This window comes from Pseudopipra pipra, chromosome 1 (genome assembly GCF_036250125.1).
Source record: "Pseudopipra pipra isolate bDixPip1 chromosome 1, bDixPip1.hap1, whole genome shotgun sequence".
Lineage (NCBI taxonomy): Eukaryota > Metazoa > Chordata > Aves > Passeriformes > Pipridae > Pseudopipra > Pseudopipra pipra.
In genome coordinates, this window is record NC_087549.1 from 1265810 (window position 1) to 1293120 (window position 27311).

A 27311-nucleotide genomic window follows, 5' to 3' on the forward strand; every position below is an offset into this window, starting at 1 on the left:
GGGTTGTCCAGCCCTGGCACAGCTGCCCAGAGTGGAATCACCGTGCCCAGAGGGATTTAGAAGCCGTGTGGATGTGGCACTTGGGGACATGGGCAGTGGTGGCCTTGGCAGTGCCAGGTTGACAGTGGAATTCCGTGATCTTAGAGGGCTTTTCCAACCTAAATCCTTCTGGAATTCCACAAAGGATGCAGCAGGCCGGTGTTTAATCCTGGGAAAGAGAAACCAGACGTGGGCACCGGGAGCGTCTACAAAGCACCAGCATGGAATGTTCTCCCAGGGAAAGTTGCTGCTTCAAGGGATCCCCTGGAAGAGCCCAAACCTCAACCTGCAGAACCACGGAATGATTTGGGTTGGAAGGGAATGGAAATCATGGAATTCCAACCCCCTACCATGGGCAGGGACACCTCCCACTATCCCAGGTTGCTCCAACCTGGCCTTGGACACTTCCAGGGATTCAGAGGCAGCCACAGCTTCTCTGGGAATTCCATCCCAGTTCCACCCCACCCTCCCAGGGAATAATTCCTCCAGAATATCCCATCTAACCCTGGGAAGTCATTCCTTGTGTCCTGTCCCTCCATCCCTTGTCCTCAGTCCCTCTCCAGCTCTCCTGGAGCCCCTTTAGGCCCTGGAAGGGGCTCTCAGGTCTCCCTGGATCCTTCCCTTCTCCAGCCTGAACATTCCCAGCTCTCCCAGCCTGGCCTTGAGTGTTTTATAATCCCAGCACCTCCCTTTGCAACACTTTTAGCGCCGGACTCCGATTTTCCCGTCCCGTCCAACCTCCGATGGCTCCGCCGCCAGTTTTAAACATTTTTCCAACCTCCCTCCAGCCCTTTTTTCCCATTAAAAATGTCTCTTCCCATGTGGAGGGAGAGAGAGGCACAACCCTCACCCTCGTGCAGCCAAGGTTAGGGGGATAAATTCGGGAGCGCCGTCGCTTCCGTCGGGACTCGGTTTTCCAGGGGGGGCTGAGGGTGGGAGATAATTTGCCGGAGTATTTCCAATGGATTAGGGATGGATTTGAAGGGAAGAGTCCGTGGCTCCCGTTACAAAGGCTCCAAAGTCAAGGCGCCATTCGCAGCCCGGCCTTCATTATCCACGCTTAATTCCTTCCCTATTTTCCGGCGTTAATGAAATTTCCTGCTGGAGCCGGGAAGGGCCGGGAGGACTCCTTAGATCCACGGGAATTAGGGAATTACAAGCCCCCCTCGTGTCGAGGGCTCGGTTTATTCTCCGGGTGCTTGGCCCCGCTCTTATCTCCTTGATTTGATCCTCCTTTGTCTCTCCGCTCTCCCTTTCCGAGGGAGAAAATTCCATGGAGGAAAAGCCGCCGGATCCGGAGCGGACGGAGCTGGTGGGGAGGGGGTGGTGTTGAGGCCTCACAACTTGGGAGCAACAGCTTGGATTTGGAGGGAAAGGCGGTTTTCCGACAGGGGAATGGTGGGAAGTTGAGGTCCCTCCTCGCTCTTGGTGTGGGTGGGATTTTTCCATAAAAAAAGGTGGTTTTCCTTTAATTTTAAATGTATTTTGGCTTCTGTAAGTAAAAAAATACATAATATATATAAATATATGTATTTATAAATATATATAAATATATGTATTTATAAATATATATAAAAATATAAATACATAAATATACAAAATATATTAAATATTAAATATATTAAATATTAAAATGTATATTTAATATATGTAATATATAATATAGATATAAAATATATATTTATATATAATATATAATGTAATATATAATATATAATGTAATATATAATATATAATAAATATAATATAAATAATATAATAGTATTATTATAATAAAATAATATAATATTGTTATATATAATATACAATAGATATAATAACAGTTATAATAAACATAACAAAGATTACATAAATATAATATATAAGAATGTAATACATTTAACAGAATAAATATTTTAGTATAATATAATGTAATGTGATTTAATATAATAAATATAGTAAACATAATAAATACAATAAACATAATAAATACAATAAACATAATAAATACAATAATTATTATGAATACTCCACCTAATATAATAAATAATAATATAATAAATATTATAAATAATATATATTATAGTTATATTATTATATTCTTAAAATATGATATTATTATATTATGGTATATAATAAATATAATAACAGTCATAATAAACAGAACAAAGATAATATAAATATATATAAGAATATAATACATTCTACAGAGGAAATATTTTAATATGCATAGTATAATGTGATATAATAAATATAGTAAATATAATAAATATAATAAATACAATAAACTTAATAAATAGAGTAAGTATTAGAATACTACACCTAGTATAATAAATATTATAAATAATATGTAATATTATAGTAATAATATTATATATTATATAGTAATATTATATAAAAAATATAACAACAGTTCTAATAAACATAACAAAGATAGTATTATAAATAAAATGTATAAGAATATAATACATTATACATAATATTATACATAATAAACATTATAATATAGTATAATAAACATAGTAAATATAATAAATATAATAAATGTAAATATATAAATAAATATGTAAAAATATAATGAATAGTATATTATATAATATGTATGAATAATTACATGAATATATATAATATATTATATAATAATAAATGCAAATAGAATAAATTAATAATAAATACAGTAATTATGAATATTCCACCGAAAATAATAAATAATAAATATAAAAAATATTCTAATAACTATTAGTTATTAAAATTAAAAATAAAAATAAATATAAACATACAGATGAAAATATAACTATAAAATTAAATATAAAAATAAATATATAAAAAATTAAATATAAATATAAAATTAAAAATAAACATAATTATTAATAAAAATAATACAAATGTAAATTTAAAATTAAAAATCAATATATATAGAATTAAATATAAATATAAAAATAGAAAATAAAAAATAAAAATAAATATAAATATAAATATAAATATAAATATAAATATAAATATAAATATAAATAGCAAAGGCCCCTGGAGAGAGGATTGAACTGGGTTTGGGGATTATGTTATGTTAAATATTTCTAGATAATAGGATATATATATGTATATATATTTATATATATACACACTATTTATATATACTTAATATGTATATACTTAATATCTATACCTTATGTATATATATATATTTATATGTATTTTATGTGTATATATATAAGATTAATTGAATTTATATACTTCATTGAATATACATAATATATAAACTTTATATATATACTTTATGCATTTATATACTTTATATATATGGTTTATATATGTATTTTATGTATATATAAATAAGATTAACTGAATATATATATGTAATTGAATATATATTCTCTATATTCAATATAGATCAATAATGTAAAATACGAAGAATAAAAATACAATCCAGGCCTCATATCTCATAATTTATCTCTGGATATTATTGAGTACATATGTTGAATATTTCTAGATAATAGGATATATATGTATATATATATATATTTATATATATACTTAATATATATAAAAATATATATATATATTTTTATATATACTTAATATATATACCTAAAATATATATTTAGTATATATATACTTTATATATATGTACTTTTTATATATATATGCTTTATATATGTATTTTATGTGTATATATATGTATATAAGATTCAATATATGTATTCATTGCATACATTGAATAAAATCTAGAGAGAATTGATAGATACCAGGAGAATACAGGTAATAATATAATAAGCATAGTAAATATTAAAAATATAAATATATCTCATATTTTATCTCTGGATACTATTAAGTATATATGTTGAATATTTCTAGATAATAAGATATATATATGTACATATATATTTATATATATACTATATATATTTAACATATATACTTTATATATATATACACACTTTATATATATATAAAGGTTTTTTTTAATGTATATATATATATGATTCAATATATTTATTTTTTGCATACATTGAATAAAATCTAGAGAGAATTGATAGATACCAGGAGAATACAGATAATGGAGAATACAGATAATAATATAATAAGCATAGTAAATATTAAAAATATAAATATATCTCATATTTTATCTCTGGATATTATTATATATGTTGAATATTTCTAGATAATAAGATATATATATGTACATATATATTTATATATATACTATATATATTTAACATACATACTTTATATATATACACTTTATATATATAAAAAGTTTTTTTTAATGTATATATATAAGATTCAATATATGTATTCATTGCATACATTGAATAAAATCTAGAGAGAATTGATATATACAAGGTCTGGAGAATACAGATAATAATATAATAAGCATAGTAAATATTAAAAATATAAATATATCTCATATTTTATCCCTGGATATTATTAAGTATATATGTTGAATATTTCTAGATAATAAGATATATATATGTACATATATATTTATATGTATACTATATATATATTTAACATACATACTTTATATATACACTTTATATATATATAAAGGGTTTTTTTAATGTACATAAATAAGATTCAATATATTTATTCATTGTATAAATTGAATAAAATCTAGAGAGAATTGATAGATACAAGGTCTGGAGAATACAGATAATAATATAATAAGCATAGTAAATATTAAAAATATAAATATATCTCATATTTTGTCTCTGGATATTATTAAGTGTATATGTTGAATATTTCTAGATAATAAGATATATATGTACATATATATTTATATATATACTATATATATTTAACATACATACTTTATATATATATACTCTTTATATCGATAAAAAGGTTTTTTTTAATGTATATATATAAGATTCAATATATGTATTCATTGCATACATTGAATAAAATCTAGAGAGAATTCATAGATACAAGGCCTGGAGAATACAGATAATAATATATAGATTTATTTATAAAAGAATCTCCATTTATTATTCTATGGAATACAAAATCTCGTATTTCAGTGCATGGACTCAGGGTGTATATTCAATATATTCAATAATTTGTGTCTCTGTATTGGGAGGGATGTGTGTTTGTATCTCTGTGTGTGATCCAGAGAGAATTTATGGACAGGACTTATGGAATTAGAAGATTTTCCGGAGCCTCCTGGAAGGGGCTGATGCCGTTCAGGATCCCGAAATCCGTCGGCGCTGGAGACCCTGTGGATGGACAGGGACACCTCCCACCATCCCAGGGTCATCCAACCTGGCCTTGGACACTTCCAGGGATCCAGGAATTCTCTGGGAATTCCATCCCAGCCCCTCCCCACCCTCTCAGCCAAGAATTCCTTCCCAATATCCCATCTAACCCTCTGGCAGTGGGAAGCCATTCCCTGTGTCCTGTCCCTCCATCCCTTTTGCAAATTCCCTCTCCAGCTCTCCTGGAGCCCCTTCAGGCTCTGGAAGGGGCTCCAGGGTTTCCCTGGATCCTTCCCTTCTCCAAGCTGGACATTCCCAGCTCTCCCAGCCTGGCTCCAGAGGTTCTCCAGCCCTTGGAGCATCTCCGTGGCCTCCTCTGGACTCGCTCCAGCAGCTCCATGTCTCTCCTGTGCTGATGATCCCAGAGCTGGAGGCAGAATTCCAGGTGGGATCTCTGGAGAGCAGAGCCGGCAGGGAGAATCCCCTCCCTTGCCCTGCCAACCCTTGGATATTTGATATCATTTGATATCATTTTTATTGCCCACCTTTGATTGCTGATAAAGTCACAAGACCTTTCGCCAGGTCCTGCATCCAACACTGGATTTTCCAAGGTTTTCCATGAAATTCTGCGTGGTCTAAGGGTGACCCAAGTGTCCCTTGTGCCACTGACACCTTCACCCAACGGCGCCACCCCTGTGGCTCTTTATGGATTCCCAGGACTTGATGCTCCTCTCTGGAGCTATTCCACGAGGAGCAAATCCCGGGAAAACTGGAAAGCAAAGGCAGCCTCTCCTTTATCCAATCCCCTTCCCCCGAAAAACCCGGCAGCGCTTCCCTGGTGGAACAACAATCTTCGGGAATGAAGGGGCTGTCAGGGCGAGCCTTAGGAATTGTAAGCATTCCGTTTTCCAGCTCTCCTTTCCTTGGGAGAACACGTTCCTTCAAAGGAGATGGTCTCCAGGGAAATTCTCTCCGTTGGATATTTGATATCATTTGATATCATTTTTATTGACCGCATTTGGTCACGATCCTGCATCCAACGCTAGATGAAACCTTGGCTTTTCCAAGGTTTTCCATGAGGTTCTGGTTGGTCCAAGGGTGACCCAAGTGTCCCTTGTGCCACCGACACCTTCACTCAATGACATGGGCTCTTTGTGGATTCCCAGGACTTGATGCTCCTCCCTGGAGCTATTCCATGAGGAGCAAACCCCGGAAAAACCAGAAAACAAGGGCAGCCTCTGCTTTATCCAATCCCCTTCCCCCGAAAAACCCGGCAGCGCTTCCCTGGTGGAACAACAACCTTTGGGAATGAACGGGCTGTCAGGGCGAGCCTTAGGAATTGTAAGCATTCTGTTTTCCAGCTCTCCTTTCCTCAGGAGCAGGCGTTCATTTCAAGGAGACGCTCTCCGGGGTTTGCATCCCGCTGCTAGGATGGGGGTTGGATCTTAATTTACGGATCTTCTCCGGCTAATGCGCGGTTTTATGGACGTTCCGCTAATAGCATTACGGGCATAGTTTGGGCTTAATGCGAAATTAGAGCTCCAATTTGCATAAACAAATTACTGTTTGGATTAGCACTAAATGAGGAAGGCGGCTGATGTCGGAGGAGATTGGATTCGGCTCTGTTTGGATAACGGGGGATGGAGGGAAAAGCTGGGAAGGCTCTGGGGCGGGGCAGGTGGTGCAGGAGGTGTTGGGTGGGTTTTGGGTGGTGAAGGGACAAATTGTCCCTCTGGGATCTTTGGCAAGACAGGGGAGGTTCAGGTGGGACATGAGTAGGAATTTCTTAATGGAAAGGGTTGTTAAACGTTGGAAGGGGCTGCCCAGGGAGGTGGTGGAATCCCCATCCCTGGAGGTGTCCAAGGAAGCACTGGACAGCTCGGTGCTCCGGGCTGGGGGACAATGTGGGGATGGGGCACAGGTTGGACTCGATGATCTCAGAGGTCTTTTCCATGATGATTCCATGGTATTTATCCCTAAGGTGCCACTTCAGATCCTTCAGGATAATGTTATGGGATTATTTTGGGATCCTTATGCCCTGGATTATGGCTCCTGACCCATCATTGTCCCACTGCCTTGTTATGGGATTTGTGGATGTAGGGAAAGGTGGGAAGGTGGGAACAGGTTCCCAACGCCACCCACTGAACCCCACTTGTGTCCCAGCACCTCCTGCAGGGGATAGATGGAGATGGGAATGGCCTTGGGTGACTTGTCCCGTGCAGGGATCATAAAATCATGGAATGCTTTGGGTCGGAAGGGACCTTAAAGACCATCTCCTTCCAACCCCCTGCCATGGGCAGGGATGTCACTTCTTACACCAGGTGGCTCAAAGTCCCATCCAACCTGGCTTTGAGCACTTCCAGGGATATCAAAGCTTGTAGAGCTCCATAAAACTTGGTTAAGCTCAGGGAAGATCCCACATTGCTGATTCCATCATGGGATAAAATCCACATTTCCCTGTTTGCTGCAGGGGCTGGAGCTGCAAGCCAAGAGTTGGAGAGAGGCCTTGAAGGTCATTTTTTTTGGTGTGAATGACTTGGAATCAGAGTTTTTCCTCCCTGGCTTTTCCATCCATCCCCTCCATTCTAGTGGAAGGTGTCCCTGCCCTTGGCAGTGGGGTCAGAATGAGATGATTTGAAAGGTCCCTTCCAACCCAAACCATCTGGTGAGCGTCTGATCCGAGGGTTTGCTCATGGAGCAGCACTTTTTTGGGATATTCCCCCTAATTTGGACTCCCTTTGACTTTCTTACTCTCCTGCAGGTCCCTGTTGTTGAACCAAACCCGACCATCGCCCCAAGGTGCCAAATCCCAACCGGTGCCGCCACGGTGGAGGAGCAAAGGCTTCCGCTGCATCGGCGGCGTCCTGTACCGAGTGTCAGCCAACAAACTCTCCAAAACCTCCAGCACCCCCGTCAGGAGCAGGGACCTGGGCACCAAAACCCCCAGCAGAGCAGGTGAGCAGCAGGATTTGTCCCAGTTCTCATCCAAAATCCATGGAGTGAAGTTTTTGAGCCGTTTATTCCCAGCCTTTGGTGTTGCTGCTCATCCTCCGGCCTCGTAGGAGAGCGGATGCCAAGGGGATGGATGCCAAGGGGACGGGCATCCTGTGGGTGCCAGGAGCTGTTCCTGCTTTGCAGGAGCACCAAAGGGGAAAGAACGTTGAAGAAACAGGATGTTTAAGAAAATTGATGTTTCTCTTAAGCCGGGCTTAGTTCAGGCTCGTAAATCTGCGCCGTTAAACTCGGTTCTTCTTAGAACCTGAGCAAAGCCTTGAGTGACTTCAAATGGCAGAAGGAAGAGCGACTTCAAAAGGTCAGAGATGCTCATCAAACCCTGTTCAATATTGACCAAAAAATTTGGGAGGATCGTTGTGCAGATAACCCTGAAAGACAGAATTCCAACACAGCTCCCAACTTCCCGTTGAGCTTCACTTAAATCCGTGTTTCAGCTCCTCCTGGATTTGAGGCCTCTTAGGGAAGAGCAGGTTTAAAGTGGATTTAAAGTCTTTTTTTTTGAGTTTCTGCTCGGTCTCAACTATTTTTGCTCCATTACTGGTTTACTGATGGTTTTTGGGGGGAAGGTTAAACTGGGAAAACCAAACCCGGGGAATTATTTTTTGAAGGATATTTCTGATTTTGCCGCTTTTTTTTGCTTATTCTCCTTCCCCTTCCACGTTGGGGTTGGAACCGTAAAACCCGAGGAACCGTCGGGATTTCCGGGTCATCTTCCGTCTCTCCCCATAATTCCTCCTCCTTCCCGAGAGGGAATTCCACAGGCACTGGCATCTCTTCCTTTGGGATAACTGGGGCTGGTTTGTGTGTTCTCGTCATCTACAAACCTTCCCACATTTACTCAAGGTTTTCAACACTTGCCAAAGTTTCTTTAAAAGACAGGGAAAAAACCCAGCTTTTCCTTCCCTTCCCGCACCGGACTCCGTGTGTTTGGAACAGCGGAGAGAAGGAAAACCCTCCTGATGGTTTAATAACTCGGAGTTTGCTTCCAGTGGCTTCTAATTTTTCAGTTTCCCTGGATTTATCGGGGTGGTGTTTTGCCTCCACAATAAAGGAATGCGATACTGGTTGTCCCTGGCTGATCCATCCGCGTTCCCATCGAGGAATTTATTGATGACGAGTTAAAATTTGGTCCTGGGAATGCACTTCCTGCCCCCCTTGGATGCAATCCTGGGATTCCCGGAAGCGCTGGAGTGTCTCATCCATCTCCTGGAGCAACGGGAAGAGCGGGAGTTTGCCGTGGTTTTTCCATAACTTCCTTCGTCAGTGATGGAGAGACAAGGAAAACACTCAATTTAGGAACCAGGGTAGTGTCACTGTCATTCCAGGAGTAATTTTTGGGGAATGTTTTGGGTGTAAAAACCCTCCCCCTGGAGCGATTCGTGTTTCGGGGGCAGCTGCTGAGAACTGGGAACTGCGCTCTCGTCACACCTGTGGATCCGCTCCCAAAGGAATTCCCGCGACTTCCACGGAAGCCCACAAGCGAAATGCAGGAATAACACAAACCACTGGAGTGGGAGCTTGGATTTGGCCTAATTTGTAGCTCCATCAAGGATGCAGAAGCCTCAAAACAGAACTCCAACAGTCACCGCTCATCCCAGCACAGGACAAAGATGTGGAATCCCACGTGGAAAAACCCTTTTCCTCCGGGATAATTGGCATTTCAACAAGGATATATTTTTTCCCTTTGGAGAAGCGTTAGGAAACGGGCAGTGGGGTGGGGTGGAAGTTAATTAAACAAGCAGAATAATTGGGTTTCCCTTCCTTCTTTCCCGCTAAAGAGTTTTTCAGACACTCGAGGAATTTCCATGAAATCTGGGAAGGAAGCAAAAGGTCCTGGGCAATGTAACGTTTCACGAGGAAAAACAGAAGGAAAAAGACAAGATTGAAAGCAACAGAAACCAATTTAAGGTTGGACGTTGTCCGGAAACGGGCCCTGACCCCAATCTCGGCGTGGCTCTGGAGGCAGGAATTGCACGCCGGCAGCTGGGGCTGACTCCAAGGGGTTTTCCAAGCGTCCAGGTTGCTTTTTTTCATGGGCAAATCCTCCCCTGTGTGATTTTCCTCATCCTCCAGGGAGGTTTTGAGCTCTTGGGAGGTGCTTGGTGGGAGAAAGGCCGGTGGGTTTGGGGAGGTAAAGGCGGGAACCGGCCCCTAGAGCAGTGGGATTTTGTTTGTTGGGGTTTCCAGTTTTGATCCATGGCTGTTGGATCCAGAGCCTTGGATTGCTGAGCTCCCAAAGGTGGAGGTTTAAGCCCTCTGAAGCCAACATGTGTCAATCCCTTGGCCCCTTTTGAGCTCAGTCCCTTGGGTTTGGGATTCCTCAATCCCTTGACCCCTTTACAGTCAATCCCATGGGTTTGGGATTCCTCAATCCTTTTTGAGCTTAATTCCATGGCCCCTTCAATCTCAGTGCCTTGTCTTTGGGATTGTGGGATCCCTTGGCCCCTTCAATCACAATCCCTTGTTTTTGGGAATGCTCAATCCCTTGACTCTTTTGAGATCAATCCCTTGGCCCCTTTTGGGGTCAGTGCCTTGTTTTTGGGATTCCCCAATCCCTTGACCCCTTTACAGTCAATCCCATGGTTTTGGGATTCCTCAATCCCTTACCCCATTTGAGCTCAATTCCTTGGCTCCCTCAGTCTCAGTGCCTTGTCTTTGGGATTGTGGAATCCCTTGGCCCTTCAGTCTCAATCCCTTGGTTTTGGGATTTCTCTATCCCTTGACTCCTTTGAGGTCAATCCCTTGTTTTTGGGATTCCTCAATCCCTTACCCCCTTTGAGCTCAATTCCCTGCTCACTCAATCTCAGTGCCTTGTCTTTGGGATTGTGGGATCCCTTGACCCCTTCAATCTCAATCCCTTCATTTTGGGCTTCCTCAATCCCTTGTTCCCTTTGAGCTCAATTCCTTAATCCCTCCAGAGTAGATCCCATGGGTTTGGGATTGCTCTGCTTTACCCGTCTTGAGCTCAGTCCTTTGGCCCTCCAATCTCAATCCCTCGGTTTTGGGATTCTTCAAGCCCTCGACCCCTTTACAATCAATCCCATGGGTTTGGGATTCCTCAATCCTTTTTGAACGCAATTCCCTGCTCCCTCAGTCTCAGTGCCTTGTCTTTGGGATTGTGGGATCCCTTGGCCCTTCAGTCTCAATCCCTTGGTTTTGGGATTTCTCCATCCCTTGTCACCTTTGAGCTCAATCCCTTAATCCCTCCAGAGTAAATCCCATGGGTTTGGGATTGCTCTGCCTTACCCCTCTTGAGCTCAATCCTTTGGCCCTCCAACCTCAATCCCTTGGTTTTGGGATTGCTCAATCCCTTGACTCCTTTGAGATCAATCCCTTGGCCCCTTTTGGGGTCAGTGCCTTGTTTTTGGGATTTCTCTATCCCTTGACCCCTTTACAATCAATCCCATTGTTTTGGGATTCCTCAATCCCTTACCCCCTTTGAACTCAATTCCATGGCCCCTTCAATGTCAGTGCCTTGTCTTTGGGATTGTGGGATCCCCTGGCCCCTTCAGTCTCAATCCCTTGGTTTTGGGATTGCTCAATCCCTTATCCACTTTGAGCTCAATTCCTTAATCCCTCCAGAGTAAATCCCATGATTTGGGATTGCTCTGTCCTACCCCTCTTGAGCTCAATCCTTTGGCCCTCCAATCTCAATCCCTTGTTTTGGGATTTCTCAATCCCTTGACTTTTTTACAGTCAATCCCATGGTTTTGGGATTCTTCGATCCTTTTTCAGCTCAATTCCATGGCCCCTTCAATCTCAGTGCCTTGTCTTTGGGACTGTGGGATCCCTTGGCCCCTTCAATCTCAATCCCTTGAGTTTGGGATTTCTCTATCCCTTGACTCCTTTGAGGTCAATCCCTTGTTTTTGGGATTCCTCAATCCCTTACCCCCTTTGAGCTCAATTCCCTGCTCACTCAATCTCAGTGCCTTGTCTTTGGGATTGTGGGATCCCTTGGCCCTTCAGTCTCAATCCCTTGGTTTTGGGATTTCTCCATCCCTTGTCGCCTTTGAGCTCAATCCCTTAATCCCTCCAGAGTAAATCCCATGGGTTTGGGATTGCTCTGCCTTACCCCTCTTGAGCTCAATCCTTTGGCCCTCCAACCTCAATCCCTTGGTTTTGGGATTGCTCAATCCCTTGACTCTTTTGAGATCAATCCCTTGGCCCCTTTTGGGGTCAGTGCCTTGTTTTTGGGATTCCTCAATCCCTTGACCCCTTTACAGTTAATCTCAGTGCCTTGTCTTTGGGATTATGGGATCCCTTGGCCCCTTCAATCTCAATCCCTTGACCCCTTCCATCTCAATCCCTTGGTCCCTTTCAGTCCCAATCCCTTGGTTTTGGGATTCCTCAATCCCTTGACCCCTTTGAGCTCCATCCCTTGACTCTTTCCACACTCAATCCCATGGTTTTGGGATTGCTCTGCCTTATCTCTCTTGCTCTTGACCCTTTGGCCCCTCCAATATCAATCCCTTGTCTTTGGGATTCCTCAATCCCTTGACTCCTTTGAGCTCAATCCTTTGATCCCTTTCAGTCCCAATCCCTTGGTTTTGGGATTCCTCAATCCCTTGACCCCCTTAAAATCAATCCCTTAACCCTTTCCACACTCAATCCCATGATTTTGGGATTGCTCTGCCTTATCCCTCTTGATCTCCACCCTTTGGCCCCTCCAATCTCAATCCCTTTTCTTTAGGATTCCTCAAACCCTTCCCCCCTTTTGACCCCCAATCCCTCAACTCTGGAATTTCAGGAATCGGATCTTACTCCAGGCTCCTTCCCATCATCTGCTGACAGAACATGGAACCTGGAGCTCATTAATTGAGGTTTCTTCATTAATAAAACCCTCAGGACCACCCACCCCATTCCTGGGACACAGGCGGGAAAACGGGGAAAATCCAACAAGCAGCTCATCCCTTTTTTTTTGCCGGTACCTTTTCCGGAACGAGGGCTTGTTTCTCTCTGGCGAGGGAAATAAATTACCCCCGGCAGCTGCGAGTGCTGATCCTCGGAATCCGCGGAACCCTCTTAAATGAATAATAATTAAGGAAATAAATTTCCCGGAGCTCGGCCTCGAAACTTTGGCTTCAGCAAGAAAAGCCGAGAGGGGACTCGGGAAATGAATCGCTCGGCTCTTCCCGAAGAGGGATAATGGGAACTTGTTAAAGGAGCTGGAGTGGCTCAAGGAAGTTTTTTCCAGAGGGCCGAGGTTGTGTGGGAAGAGGCTGAGTGGATGGACGTTGTTGGAACGACGAGTGTTGAGCCCGTTGTTGTCCATCTGCTTCCCGTGTCCCAAATCAAGGAGGATTTATGGAAATCCTGCACAGGGAGGGAAAGAAGCAGGGTGGAAAAATTAAATAGGGGGAAAAAAAGGGAGAACTGGCAAAAATTGGGATGTGTTGGGGCCAAGGGATGGGAAGGAGGGGGAGGACACAGTTGGAATGATGAGTATAGTGGATGGCAAAAAATAGTGGGAAAACGGGATGGCCCCGCTGTGGACATTCCCGAGTCAGAGCGCCGGGAAGTGGAGCTGAGCACCTGCCTGGCATTGCTTGGGTCAAACCCTGTTCATTTCCATGGATTTCCATGAATTATCCCTCCCTTGGGGCAGTGGAAGATGATGGGCAGCAATGGGATCAACTCCCAACACTCGTCATTCCAACCGTGTCCTCCCCCTCTTTCCCATCCCTTGGCCCCAACACATCCCAATTTTTGCCACTTCTCCCTTTTTTTGGCCATTTCAGTTCTCCACCCTGGGGGAAACATTTCCAAGGAATATTCCAAATGTTCTTCGCGGGGTTATGTTTGTGGCCTGGGGGATGGGGAGCTGAGCAGGGGTGTTGGACTGGGTGGAAGCATCCCGGTGTCCATGTGGGAATGCTGGAAAGCACCAAATGTTGCTCCCATGGGCAGTTCCTGTGGTAAATCTCTGCCAACTTTTCCTTGGAGGAGAAGGATTTTGGGCCTTGAGCTGTGCTTTGGGGTCATGGAAAAAAACAGGATACAGGAGGTGGACTTGGATCCCCCTGAGGTGCATTTTGGGGTTATGGAAAAGAAACCAGGATGCAGGAGATGGACTTGGACCCCCCTGAGATGTGTTTTGGGATTAGGGATATGGAAAGGTCTTGAGCTGTGCTTTGGGATTATGGATAAAACCTGGCATGCAGGAGATGGATCCCAGGACATGGATCCAGGACATCACAGGAGGTGGATGCTGGACATGGATCCCATTGATCTGTTTTGAGATTATGGAAAAAAAAAACAGGATGCAGGAGATGGATCTGGACCTGGATCCCATTGACCTGTGTTTTGGGATTATGGGAAAGAAACCAGGATGCTGGAGATGGATCTGGGTCCCCTTCAGATGTGTTTTGGGATTAGGGATATGAAAAGTTCTTCAGCTGTGCTTTGGGATTATGGGAAAGAAACCAGGATACAGGAGATGGACTTGGGTCCCCCTTGAGCTGTAATGTGGGATTAGGGATATGGAAAGGCCTTAATTAACTCCTTTAACCCGACGTCCTTGTTTGAACCATGACTTGTGGTCGCGGAGCCGTCGCCGGGGACAAATCCTGCCTTTTCCCCCCTTTTCCGTCGGAAGCTTGGAATGTCAGGCCGCGGAAAACGCCGCTCGGCTGCGGATTCCTCCAGAGGAGCAGGGAGGGGGTGGAAAAAAAAACCAGGCAAGAGTTGGGCAGGAGCCCCTGCCATTAATCACGGCTGTAATCATGCATTTAATGAACACGACAGCTCCCGCTCCCTCCAGAGCCGCGCGCGGAGTCTCCCGCCTGGATTAGGTACAACGATCACCGGGAGCTGCCGGCGTCAGGTTGGGATGATGCATGGAGAGAGAAACAACTGCTTTTCCACGGGCTGTGGGTTTCCTTATGGATGCTGCTCTTCCGACCGACGGAATCATCAGGAAAGGGGGGGAGGGAAAACCACTTGTTCCTCCTGCGGGGGATGAGAGATCCCACTGGTGTCCGTGTGTTCTTCCCGGTGGCTTTTCTTGTTTTCCTGCCTTTTTTTGCCGCCTCCCCCACCCTTCTCCATGTCGTTCCCACTGCCTCAGAGCGTTCTCAGGGGAGGAACTTGCCCTGGCACTTCCTGAAATCCCTTTTGGAATATCAAGGAAGGATGAGTCGCCCTCCTCATCTGGCTCTTGACCTGCTTGGGAAGCAATTGAGGAGGAAACCGGGATGGATTCGGGAGCGGGATGTGCCCAGTGTTGTGTCTGGATCCCAAACCAGATCCCAAAGTTAACCCTGGGGATGTCATTCCAGCTTTTTATTGGATTTAGGCCAGACTGCAGCGAATTCCAGCTCCCGATGTTGGGATTTAATCCTCATCTCGCTCTCCAATGTCTTCTGAAATCCCAGTTTCCCCCCAATTCCAACGCCACAGATACACCCTCCACTGCCAGGAAAATTGATTTATTAATGGATTTATTAATGCAAATCTCTTGGGAGCAACTTGCCCTGGCATTTCCTGAAATCCCTTTTGGAATATCAAGGAAGGATGAGTCGCCCTCCTCATCTGGCTCTTGACCTGCTTGGGAAGCAATTGAGGAGGAAACCGGGATGGATTCGGGAGCGGGATGTGCCCAGTGTTGTGTCTGGATCCCAAACCAGATCCCAAAGTTAACCCTGGGGGTGTCATTCCAGCTTTTTATTGGATTTAGGCCAGACTGCAGCAAATTCCAGCTCCCGATGTTGGGATTTAACCCTCATCCCACTCTCCGGTATCTTCTGAAATCCCAGTTTCCCCCCACTTCCAATGCCATGGATACACCCTCCACTGCCAGGAAAATTGATTTATTAATGGATTTATTAATGCAAATCTCTTGGGAGCGGCTCCAACTGGGAATTCCAAGTTGGCAAGCACTCCAAAAATCCAAATTTAGGCTCTTTGGGCCTCCTGAAACGTCTGGAATATCAACCCCCCTGGATTCTGTGATCCCTACCATTCCATGATTCTGTGATCCAACCCCAACCATTCCATAGTTTTTTGTGATCCAACCCCAACCATTCCATGATTCTGTGATCCAACCCCAACCATTCCATAGTTTTTTGTGATCCAACCCCAACCATTCCATGATTCCGTGATTCAATCTTAACCATTCCATGATTCTGTGATCCAACCCTGACCATTCCATAGTTTTGTGATCCAACCCCAACCATTCCATAGTTTTGTGATCCAACCCCAACCATCCCATGATTCTGTGATCCAGCCTTAACCATTCCATAGTTTTGTGATCCAACCTTAACCATTCCATGGTTTTGTGATCCAACCCCAACCATTCCATGATTCTGTGATCCAACCCCAACCATTCCATGATTCTGTGATCCAACCTTAACCATTCCATGGTTTTGTGATCCAACCCTGACCATTCCATGATTCTGTGATCCAACCTTAACCATTCCATGGTTTTGTGATCCAACCCTAGCCATTCCATGATTCTGTGATCCAACCCCAACCATCCCATGATTCTGTGATCCAACCCTGACCATTCCATGACTCCATGATCCAACCCCAACCATTCCATAGTTTTGTGATCCAACCCTGACCATTCCATGATTCTGTGATCCAACCCCAACCATTCCATGATTCTGTGATCCAACCTTAACCATTCCATGATCATCCCCAATTTCCGCTTTTATTCCGAAATATTAAATATTTACAGGGATTTTCTGCTGCCCTGGGGAGCGGATTCCTGGTGTATCCCATCCTGCTGAGCTTGGAGCATTAAACATCATTCCAGAGGGGGGCTGAGGATGCTCCAGATTGGTGGGATTTTAACCTGGATCCGTCTCTGGGAGGGCAACCAGAAATCCCGGCGCATCTCTGGAGCAACCCGGAGTTGTCGTAGAACTAAATCCGAGCGGGAAATCTGCTCCCACACCCTGGGAAGAGGGGGAAGATAAAAAAAACCAGGGAATAAAACCTCCCTGTGGGGGCTCCTGGATGGAATTTGATGCGTGGAGGGAACAGCTGGGGCTGTGCCGACGCCGGCAGCCGAGCCATCAAATTCCAATCGCTCATTCCCGCTGGCAGGTGAGTGACTGAGGCGCTTCCCACCACCTGGAAAAGTTGGATACAGCCTCGTTTGCCGACTCGTTCTTTCCTGCCCTGGTCAAGGCTGATTTGATTCCGTGCGCGCCAGTCGGAGCCGGTTTTCCCTGGAGATGCTCCGGGATGTGCTTGGGCTCATTTGGGAGATGAAAAGGGGAAGATCCCTGTGGGGTTTGGAGCGGGAAAGGAGCACTTGTGGTGCTGGGGCTCTCCCGAAAGTCCCGGCCTTGCGTGGAGGTCCATGGGGAGCATCCTCATCCATCCAGGATGCTCCATCTGGGAGCTGCTTTGGGTGGAACGGTGAGGTCCGGGAATCATGGAATGGTTTGGGTGGGAAGGGAGTGGAAAGATCATCTCATTCCAACCCCCTGCCGTGGTCAGGGACACCTCCTGCTATCCCAGGTTGCTCCAACCTCCCCTTGGACACTTCCAGGGCTGGGGCAGCCACAGCTTCTCTGGGAATTCCATCGCAGCCCCTCCCCACCCTCCCAGCCAAGAATTCCTTCCCAATATCCCATCTAACCCTGGGAAGCCATTCCCTGTGTCCTATCCCTCCATCCCTTGTCCCAAGTCCCTCTCCAGCTCTCCTGGAGCCCCTTTAGGCCCTGGAAGGGGCTCTCAGGTTTCCCTGAATCCTTCCCTTCTCCAGGCCGGACATTCCCACCTCTCTGAGCCTTTCCTCACAGCAGACCCATTCTGACCCATCCCATCCCTCCGATCATTCTTATGGATCAAAGATCCCGAGGGCTCTATGAATTCCTATAAAATGCCTCGATTCCCAGGAGTGATCCATGTTTTTCTCTCGTTCCCAGCTCTGAGGTTGCACTCCATGCCCAGTCCCGGCGTCTCTCCCTCCGGCCTGAACCGATCCTCCTCCTGCCGATACATCGCCAGGTCGGTATTCCCAGGGAATCCCCCTCTGGATTCGTGCTCAGGAGGCTGTTGGGAGCTCGAGTTTAACTGGATAATTATCTGGTGACGCCGCAGCCGCTGCTTTTCCTCGGCTTCTGCTTCCAGGTGGTTGTAACTTCCAGCAGAAAGGCACGGGAAAGCTGGGATTTCAAGCCGTGGATTCTGCTTGGGAGAGGTTGGAAAGGTTATTAATGGAAAGCTGCACCTTTCTGGGAGCAAATCCTGCTTGGAAAATCCCTTTTTAAATCAACTACATTATCCTCAACAGGCATTTTGCAGCTTCTCCCTCATCCCAATTTAACCCTTCAAACCTGCAGGTTTTTCTTTCCTTTTCCTTTTCCTTTTCCTTTTCCTTTTCCTTTTCCTTTTCCTTTTCCTTTTCCTTTTCCTTTTCCTTTTCCTTTTCCTTTTCCTTTTCCTTTTCCTTTTCCTTTTCCTTTTCCTTTCCTTTCCTTCTCCAAGGTAAGGTGTCACCTTGGAGATTTTTAATGATTTGGGGTAAAATTGGCCGAAAATCAAAAATCCTTCAGAGCTTCTGAGCCTGAACTTCCAAACATCTCCCTCTCCAAGGTGAATTTTGGGCTCCTTTTGTGCATGAGCCCAGAGTGGAAAAGGATGTTTCTTCCTCATCCTATTCCCTAAAAAATGTAGGAAGCCTCTCCATGCTCATAAAATCAGAGGATGTGGAGGTGGGGAGGGATTTCATTGGTGTCACCTTGGAGATTTTTAATGATTTGGGGTAAAATTGGCCAAAAGTCAAAAATCCTTGAGAGTTTGGGAGCCTGAACTCCCAAACATCTCCCTCTCCAAGTTGTTGCACGAGCCCAGCGTGGAAAAGGATGTTTCTTCCTCATCCTACTCCCTAAAAATGTAGGGAACTCATAAAATCAGATGATATGGAGGTGGGGTGTCACCTTGGAGATTTTTAATGATTTGGGGTTAAACTGGCCGAAAATCAAAAATCCTTCAGAGCTTCTGAGCCTGAACTTCCAAACATCTCCCTCTCCGAGGTGAATTTTGGGCTCCTTTTGTGCACGAGCCCAGAGTGGAAAAGGATGTTTCCTCCTCATCCTATTCCTTATAAATGTAGGGAACTCATAAAATCAGAGGATGTGGAGGTGGGGAGGGATTTCATTGGTGTCACCTTGGAGATTTTTAATGATTTGGGGTAAAACTGGCCGAAAATCAAAAATCCTTCAGAGCTTCTGAGCCTGAACTTCCAAACATCTCCCTCTCCAAGGTGAATTTTGGGCTCCTTTTGTGCATGAGCCCAGAGTGGAAAAGGATGTTTCTTCCTCATCCTATTCCCTAAAAAATGTAGGAAGCCTCTCCATGCTCATAAAATCAGAGGATGTAGAGGTTGAGAGGGATTTCATTGGAGTCACCTTGGAAGATTTTTAATGATTTGGGGTAAAATTGGCCAAAAATCAAAAATCCTTGAGAGTTTAGGAGCCTGAACTTCCAAACATCTCCCTCTCCAAGTTGTTGCACGAGCCCAGCGTGGAAAAGGATGTTTCTTCCTCATCCTACTCCCTAAAAATGTAGGGAACTCATAAAATCAGAGGATGTGGAGGTGGGGTGTCACCTTGGAGATTTTTAATGATTTGGGGTTAAACTGGCCAAAAATCAAAAATCCTTCAGAGCTTCTGAGCCTGAACTTCCAAACATCTCCCTCTCCGAGGTGAATTTTGGGCTCCTTTTGTGCACGAGCCCAGAGTGGAAAAGGATGTTTCCTCCTCATCCTATTCCTTATAAATGTAGGGAACTCATAAAATCAGAGGATGTGGAGGTGGGGAGGGATTTCATTGGTGTCACCTTGGAGATTTTTAATGATTTGGGGTAAAACTGGCCGAAAATCAAAAATCCTTCAGAGCTTCTGAGCCTGAACTTCCAAACATCTCCCTCTCCGAGGTGAATTTTGGGCTCCCCGGCGGCGTGGAACTGCCTCCGTGGTGGAGTTGACCCTGGCTGTGTTTGTCCCCCAGCCGTGCCGTGCAGAGGAGCTTGGCCATCATCCGCCAGGCCAAGCAGAGGAGGAAGAAGAAGGAATATTGCATGTACTACAACCGCTTCGGGAAGTGCAACCGCGGCGACAGCTGCCCCTACATCCACGATCCCGACAAAGTCGCCGTCTGCACCAGGTGGGGAGGGATGTGGAAGTCGCCGGGACGTTGGCGGGCTTTGGGGTGATGTTCCAAAGGGAAACAGGGTGATAGAGGGTTGTAGGATCGCAGGGATGGGTGTTCTTGGGTTGGGAGGGATCTGCGGGAAGAGGATAAGAAAAGGTTGTAGGATCGTGGAGTGGTTGGGGTTGGAAGGGATTTTGGAAGGTCATCCCGTTCCGACCCCCTGCGGTGGGCAGGGACACCTCCCACTAATCCCAGGCTGATCCCAGGCCACATCCAGACTGGCCTTGGACGCTTCCAGGGATGGGGCAGCCACAGCTTCCCTGGGAAATCCATCCCAGCACCTGGGAGCAAAAATCCTGGAAATAATTGTCCTGCTTTAGTAATTGATGATTTGTTTCCAAGTGTTGGCAAAGCAGGGAAAATAAAGCTCTCGTTCATCCGTGGTTTGGGTTGGAAGGGAATTCTGAGGGTCATGGAATTCCAAACCCCCTGCCATGGGCAGGGACACCTCCCACTATCCCAGGTTGCTCCGAACTCCCCTTGGGCACTCCCAGGGATGGGGCAGCCACAGCTTCTCTGGGAATTCCAGCCCAGCCCCTCCCCACTCTCACAGCCAAGAATTCCTTCCCAATATCCCATCTAACCCTGGGAAGCCATTCCCTGTGTCCTGTCCCTCCATCCCTTGTCCCCAGTCCCTCTCCAGCTCTCCTGGAGCCCCTTTAGGCCCTGGAAGGTGCTCCAAGTTCTCCCTGGATCCTTCTCTTCTGAGCTGAGGGACTTGAGACCCTTCCCTGACCGCACACTGGGCGATTCCAGCGGCAGCACTTCCCAGATCCGCTCGGATCCGTACAACAGCTTCCATTCCCTCATCCAGTGACGTCGCGCGGCTCCGAGAGCGGATGATTAATTCCAGGAGAACGGACTCCCGTTGCCAGCTCGTTAGACCTGCCCAGGAGTTGATTAAACTCCATTATTAGTCGTTTAAAAAGTGCAGGAAAGACAAATCCGCCGATGAACTCCCGGAGTAAATTTCTCCATAAAAATTGCTGCTGGGCTGGGATCGCTTGGAAGCTGCCCCGGGCTCGGTGGGAGATCAGGGAGGAGGGAAAGGTGATTTATGGGGGTTTTTAACCACAACACATCCCACAGCTCCTTGCCTGCTTTAGGAATTGCTGCTCCATGAGGTCTTTGGGATCTCCATCCCATCCTGTTTCTGTGGATCACTGGAGGACAACACTGATTTTCTCCTGGTCTTGTGTCTCCTTCTCCTGGTGCCTTTGGCCCCAGTCCCAATTTTTAGCTTTTTCCCTTATTTGGGAATTTTTTCCCTTAATTTTGTGAATCTCCTGTCATAGTGGCAGCTCCCGGGAAAACTTCCGGCTCCAAACATCCTTTGGGATCTTGGGATCTGTCCTGTGCCTGCCTCTGCTCCTCCAGGGTTTTGGCCGCTCCCACCTGGAGCTCCTCTTGGTGCTTCATCCGGAATCATGGAGTCATGGGACGGGTTGGGTTGGAAGGGACCCAAAAGATCACGGAATTCCAATCCCTCCCACAGGCAGGGACACTTTCCACTAGCCCAGGTTGCTCCGAGCTTCATCCAAACTCCCCCTGGGACACTCCAGGGATGGTGATTCCATCCTGGAGGTAATCAGGGCTCTCTCGGAAGGACCTTTTCTCCTTCTGGGAGCATCATCCCTGAATTTTTGGGGTACAGCCCTTGCTCTGCCAACTAAGGAGCAGCCAAATAGGATGAAAGGACCAAATCCATCGGGAATCAGCAGCTGCTCTTCCAACAGGAGGAACCTTCCCCAATTTAGGGTCTCAACGACGAGTGTTTGCGTGTTAAAACCTCGTGGTTTGGGACCCACCTCATGCTCAACCCTCTCCCTCTGCTGTAATTCCAGGTTTCTCCGTGGCACGTGCAAGAAGACGGATGGGACCTGCCCCTTTTCCCACAAGGTGTCCAAGGACAAGGTCGGTGGGACATTCCGAGGGACACGGGGGGAACGTGGGAAGGTTCTCCCTCATGGAGGGTTTCCAGCTGAGTTTGGGGTTTGCTTCCCAAGCTTTTCAGGCTCCTGGATCAGGACAGAACCATGGAGTTGTCAGAGACTGAAATTGTTAATGATTTATGCATTCTAGGAGACTTTTGCAGGCTTTTGACTTGCATGATACCTCTGATAAGCAGTCGGGCCCCTCCCTCCCTCCAGTGCTGAAGGTGTGAAGTCCTGAAAAGGCAAGAGCTGAGCTTGCAGGCTTTTGACTATTGATACATCTGACGAGCAATCAGGACCCTCCCTCCCTCCAGTGCTGGAGGTGTGAAGTCCTGAAAGATAAGAGCTGAGCTTGCAGGCTTTTGACTATTGATACATCTGACGAGCAATCAGGACCCGCCCTCCCTCTGCCAAACTTGAAAGGCGGGAGCCAGGCCAGACACAGCAGCTCTTGCACAGGGCCCAGGGAGAGGTTGGAGGCTCGAGGCATGGCCCGTGACACTGACCATGGATATGATAATTCATAACTTCTTGGAGTGTGGGGGCTTCCCTCCTTCACCCCCAGCAGATCAAGACCACCACTTCAAGTGACAGACATGGAAGCTGCAACTATCAAGTTTCATCGCTGGACCCCGTGGGCGGTGACTATGGACATCTGTCCACTCTCAGCTTTTCTTTCCCTTACTCTCCCTTGCTCTTATCCTGCCTTTCTCTCCCCTATGCATTTTTCTCCTCCCCAGAAAGGTTATGACAGCACCCAAAAATGTTAGCTTACCTATTGATTATGACAGCACCCAAAAATGTTAGCTTACCTATTGATTATGACAGCACCCAAAAATGTTAACAATTGATTCAAAATTGTTAAAATAAATCTTATCAATATATGTTTTCATACACCGATTATTTAGTGTCGTTTCACTTTAATCCACCCCAAAGGAATTTTTGATAAAACCTGGGTTACCCCCCCCCTCTTTTCCTGGGGCGGGTCGTAACAGGAGTGGTTGGGGTTGGAAGGGATTTTGGAAGGTCATCCAGTTCCAACCCCCTGCCAGGGGCAGGGACACCTTCCACTAGCCCAGGTTGCTCCGAGCTGGCCTTGGGACACTTCCAGGGATGGGGCAGCCGCAGCTTCTCTGGGAATTCCATCCCAGCCCCTCCCCACCCTATGGTTCTAAAAGAGGTCTAAAAAAGGGAAAGGAACCTGGAGGAGAGGGAAAGGAGCTTGGAGGAGAAGGGAAGGAGCCTGGAGGAGAAGGGAAGGAGACTGGAGGAGAGGGAAAGGAGCCTGGAGGAGAAGGGAAGGAGACTGGAGGAGAAGGGAAGGAGCCTGGAGGAGAAGGGAGAGCTGGAGAAGAGGGAAAGGAGTCTGGGGGCAAAGGACCCTGGTGGAGAGGGAGAGGAACCTGGAGAAAAGGAGAAAGATCCTGGAGGAAGAGGAACCTGGAGGAGAAAGAAAGGAGCCTGGAGGAGAGGGAAAGGAGCCTGGAGGAGAGGGAAGCTGGAGAAGAGGGAAAGGAACCTGGGGGAGAGGGAAAGGAGCCTGGAGGGAAGGGAAAGCTGGAGAAGAGGGAAAGGAGCCTGAGGGCAAAGGAGCCTGGTGAAGAAGGAAAGGAGCCTGGAGAGGGAGAGGAGCCTGGGGGAGAAGGAAAGGAGCCTGGGGGAGAAGGAAAGGAGCCTGGGGGAGAGGGAAGCTGAAGAAGAGGGAAAGGAACCTGGGGGAGAGGGAAAGGAGCCTGGAGAGGGAAAGGAGCCTGAGGGAGAAGGGAAGGAGCCTGGGGGAGAGGGAAAACTGGCAGTTAGGGGAATTTTGCTCCACAGAGGATTGCAGGGCAGAGCAGGGAGTTCTCCAGGCAGGATCAGAGCCCCGGATTCCTCCAGCAATGGCGGAGAGAATCCAGTGCCCATGAGCGCGGCGGTTTGGGAGCTCAGGGGAGCTGCTCCAACAGCTTTTCCCCTTCCAGGAGCTGAAGGATCAAGAGCTTTTGGGTTCAGGATGAAACCCTGGAGCACTCCTGTGCCTCAGTTTCCCCACTGAAAAATGAGGATAATCCCAGTTTTCTGTGGGAAAGCCACGTGGGTTCAGCTGCCCCAGAGCTTTCCCTGGAGAGGAAAAGGAATGTGGAGGAGAGGGAAAGGAACCTGGAGGAGAGGAAAAGGATCCTGGAGGAGAGGGAAAGGATCTTGGAGAGGGGGAGGAACCTGGAGGAGAGGGAAAGGATCCTGGAGGAGAGAGAAAGGAGAGGGAAGGGATCCTGGAGGAGAGGGGAAGGAGCCTGGAGGAGAGGGAAAGGAGCAGGAGATGGAAAGGAACCTGGAGGAGAGAGAAAGGAGAAGGAAAGGGAAAGAAGGAGAGGAAAAGGAACCTGGAGGAGAGGGAAAGGAGCCTGGAGGGAAGGAAAGCTGGAGAAGAGGGAAAGGAGTCTAGGGGCAAAAGACCCTGGTGGAGAGGGAAAGGAGCCTGGGGGAGAGGGAAAGGAGCCTGGGGGAGAGGGAAATCTGGCAGTTAGGGAATTTTGCTCCAGAGGGGACACAGGGCAGTACCCTGGGTGAGGAGCATCTGCCCAGGGAATTCTCCAGGCGGGATCAGAGCCCCGGATTCCTCCAGCAGCGACGGAGAGAACCCGGGAACCGCGAGCGAGGCGGTTTGGGAGCGCAGGGGAGCTGCTCCAACAGCTTTTCCCCTTGAGGACTTCGGCGAGGAATCAGCATTTTTTTTTCCTCCCTAACCTTCCAAAGTCAGCCCGGGAGCAGTCGGGAGGCTCCCGCGGAGTTTTGGGATCGTGGAAGCGCCTCCCCCGCGTCGCCAAGGAACGCGCGGGGGTTGTTTGTGCGGCCGGACCGCTTACAATTAACAAGGTTAATTAAACCCGCGGAGCTGCTGCCCCTCGATAATGGCCCGGGCTCGGCGGGCGGGAGGGGCCGCGCCTCGGGGGCAGAGCCGCCTTTATTATCCCTTTTTATTAGCGCTAATTCGGGCTCTCCATCAAAAGGCGCATTAAGGGAGTCGTTGGCGGCTTCCCGAGCCCCGTCCTTTCGGGAATGTCGGCGCTTCAAAGGCAATTAAAGATAAACTCTTCCCTTTTTTTCTTTTTTTTTTTTTTTCCGAGCGTCCCTTTTGTTTTCTTGCCTCTCTCTCGCAGTTCCCGACAAACCCTCCCCGTGCCCTTCAGGGATAAGGGTTTGTTGTTTTTTTTTCCCTGGATAGTCCCCGCCCGGGGTTGTTGTAGGGTTGGAAATGTTGCAGTGCTGGAGGAGAGGGAGAGGAGCCTGGAGAGGGAAAGGAACCTGGAGAAGGAAAGGAGCCTGGAGGAGAAGGGAAGGAGCCTGGAGGAGAGGGAGAGGAGACTGGAGGACAGGAAAAGGAGCCTGGAGGAGAAGGGAAGGAGTCCGGAGAGGGAAAGGAGCCTGGAGGAGAGGGAAAAGAATCTGGAGGAGTGGGAAAGGAGCCTGGAGGAGAAAGAAAGGAGCCTGGAGGGAAAGGAGGCTTGAGGAGAAGAGAAAGAGCCTGGAGGAGAGGGAAGCTGGAGAAGGGGGAAAGGAGCTGGGAGGAGAGGAAAAGGAGCCTGGAAAAGGAAACTGGAGGAGAGAGAAGGGAGCCTGGAGGGAAAGGAGCCTGGAGGAGCGAGAAAAGAATCTGGAGGAGTGGGAAAGGACCATGGAGGAGTGGGAAAGGAGACTGGAGGAGAAGGAAAGGAGCCTGGAGGAAAAGGAAAGGAGCCTGGAGGAGAGGGAAAGGAGCAGGAGAGGGAAAGGAACCAGGAGGAGAAGGGAAGGAGTCCAGAGAGGGAAAGGAACTGGCAGGACTGGGATGCTGCCAGTGAATGGAGGGATTGATCCCATGCTCTGCAGGGAGGAAATTCGGGATGTGGGCAGAGCAGGAGGAGCTGGACCAGCTCAGCACATTCTGCCTGTGGTAGGGGGTGAGTTAAGGATGCTGGAATATCACAGCAGGCTGGGAATTCGGGGTTAATTCCAACAGCTGGCACGAGGTGAAGTTTGGGTCCTGCTCCGTCGGTTTTCCCTGTTGTACCTTGGGAATGGGGGGTGTGGGAGTGGGGCTGTGCCTCTGGATCCAACGCTCCCCTTCTCAAATCTCTGGATCTGAAAGGAGCCTGGGCTCTCCTTGTCTTTTCTGTCTCTCCCTCCTGGGATATCTCTCTGGGACATCCCTCCTGGAGCAATCCCACAGGGACATCCCATCGCTCGCAGCCCTTGGTGGAGGTTCCTTGGAATGATGCAAACAATCCCCAAAATCCTTGTGGAAGTTCTAGGACCCACCACGTGGAGCCTTTATCCACGGAAAAGCCAAATAGAGGGAGGACCCCCAGGAGGGGGTTTTGGCCTTTGTGGTGGCCAGAACCCCCTCAGGGGATGTTGATCCCTGCTGCTGCTATTCCCATCTCCATGGCTGCATCACCCCTTGGGAATGACGTTCTCCAGGTTTCCCTCCTGGTGGCCACTCCCTGCTTTCCAACCCCTCCAGCATCCCAAGGGATGCTGAGCCGGGCCCGTTCACACACCGGGAGACCATGGAACATCAGGGATATTCCTTGCAGGACGCCAATGGAAGAGCTGAAAAATCCCTCTGGGATCAGTGGCTGGCAAAAGGTTTCTATTTCCACTCTGGGGAGGGGTCGGAATAATTCCAGATCCGTGTTTCTCTTCCAGATGCCAGTGTGTTCCTACTACTTGAAGGGGATCTGCAGCAACAGCAACTGCCCCTACAGCCACGTCTACGTGTCCAGGAAGGCAGAGGTGTGCCAGGATTTCCTCAAGGGATATTGTCCCATGGGAGAAAAGGTAAGGAAGGGGTTTATTTATCCCGGCTTCCCGGGGTCCGAAGGCGCGAGCGACGTTCCGACGGCGCCGTGGGGCTGGAAAACACCCGGAGTGGATGAACTGCTTTTCCCAAGAGTTGTGGAAAAGTGGGTTTACAGGCAGGGGAAAAAAAAAAAAAGGAATGAAATCCAAGGCTTCAGCTCATA

At 46.8% G+C, this 27311-nt stretch overlaps 1 protein-coding gene across 2 annotated transcripts in view; it reads left to right on the top strand.

Moving 5' to 3' along the window:
• Positions 1-27311, top strand: part of ZC3H3 (zinc finger CCCH-type containing 3) — a 131019-nt gene that overhangs the window by 81241 nt on the left and 22467 nt on the right. For both annotated transcript variants that reach the window (XM_064640237.1, XM_064640161.1), the window contains exons 5-9: positions 7972-8165; positions 18104-18185; positions 20189-20344; positions 22237-22306; positions 26995-27126. In XM_064640237.1, coding sequence (XP_064496307.1) covers positions 7972-8165; positions 18104-18185; positions 20189-20344; positions 22237-22306; positions 26995-27126 — 634 coding nt within the window. The remainder of the gene's footprint in view (positions 1-7971; positions 8166-18103; positions 18186-20188; positions 20345-22236; positions 22307-26994; positions 27127-27311) is intronic.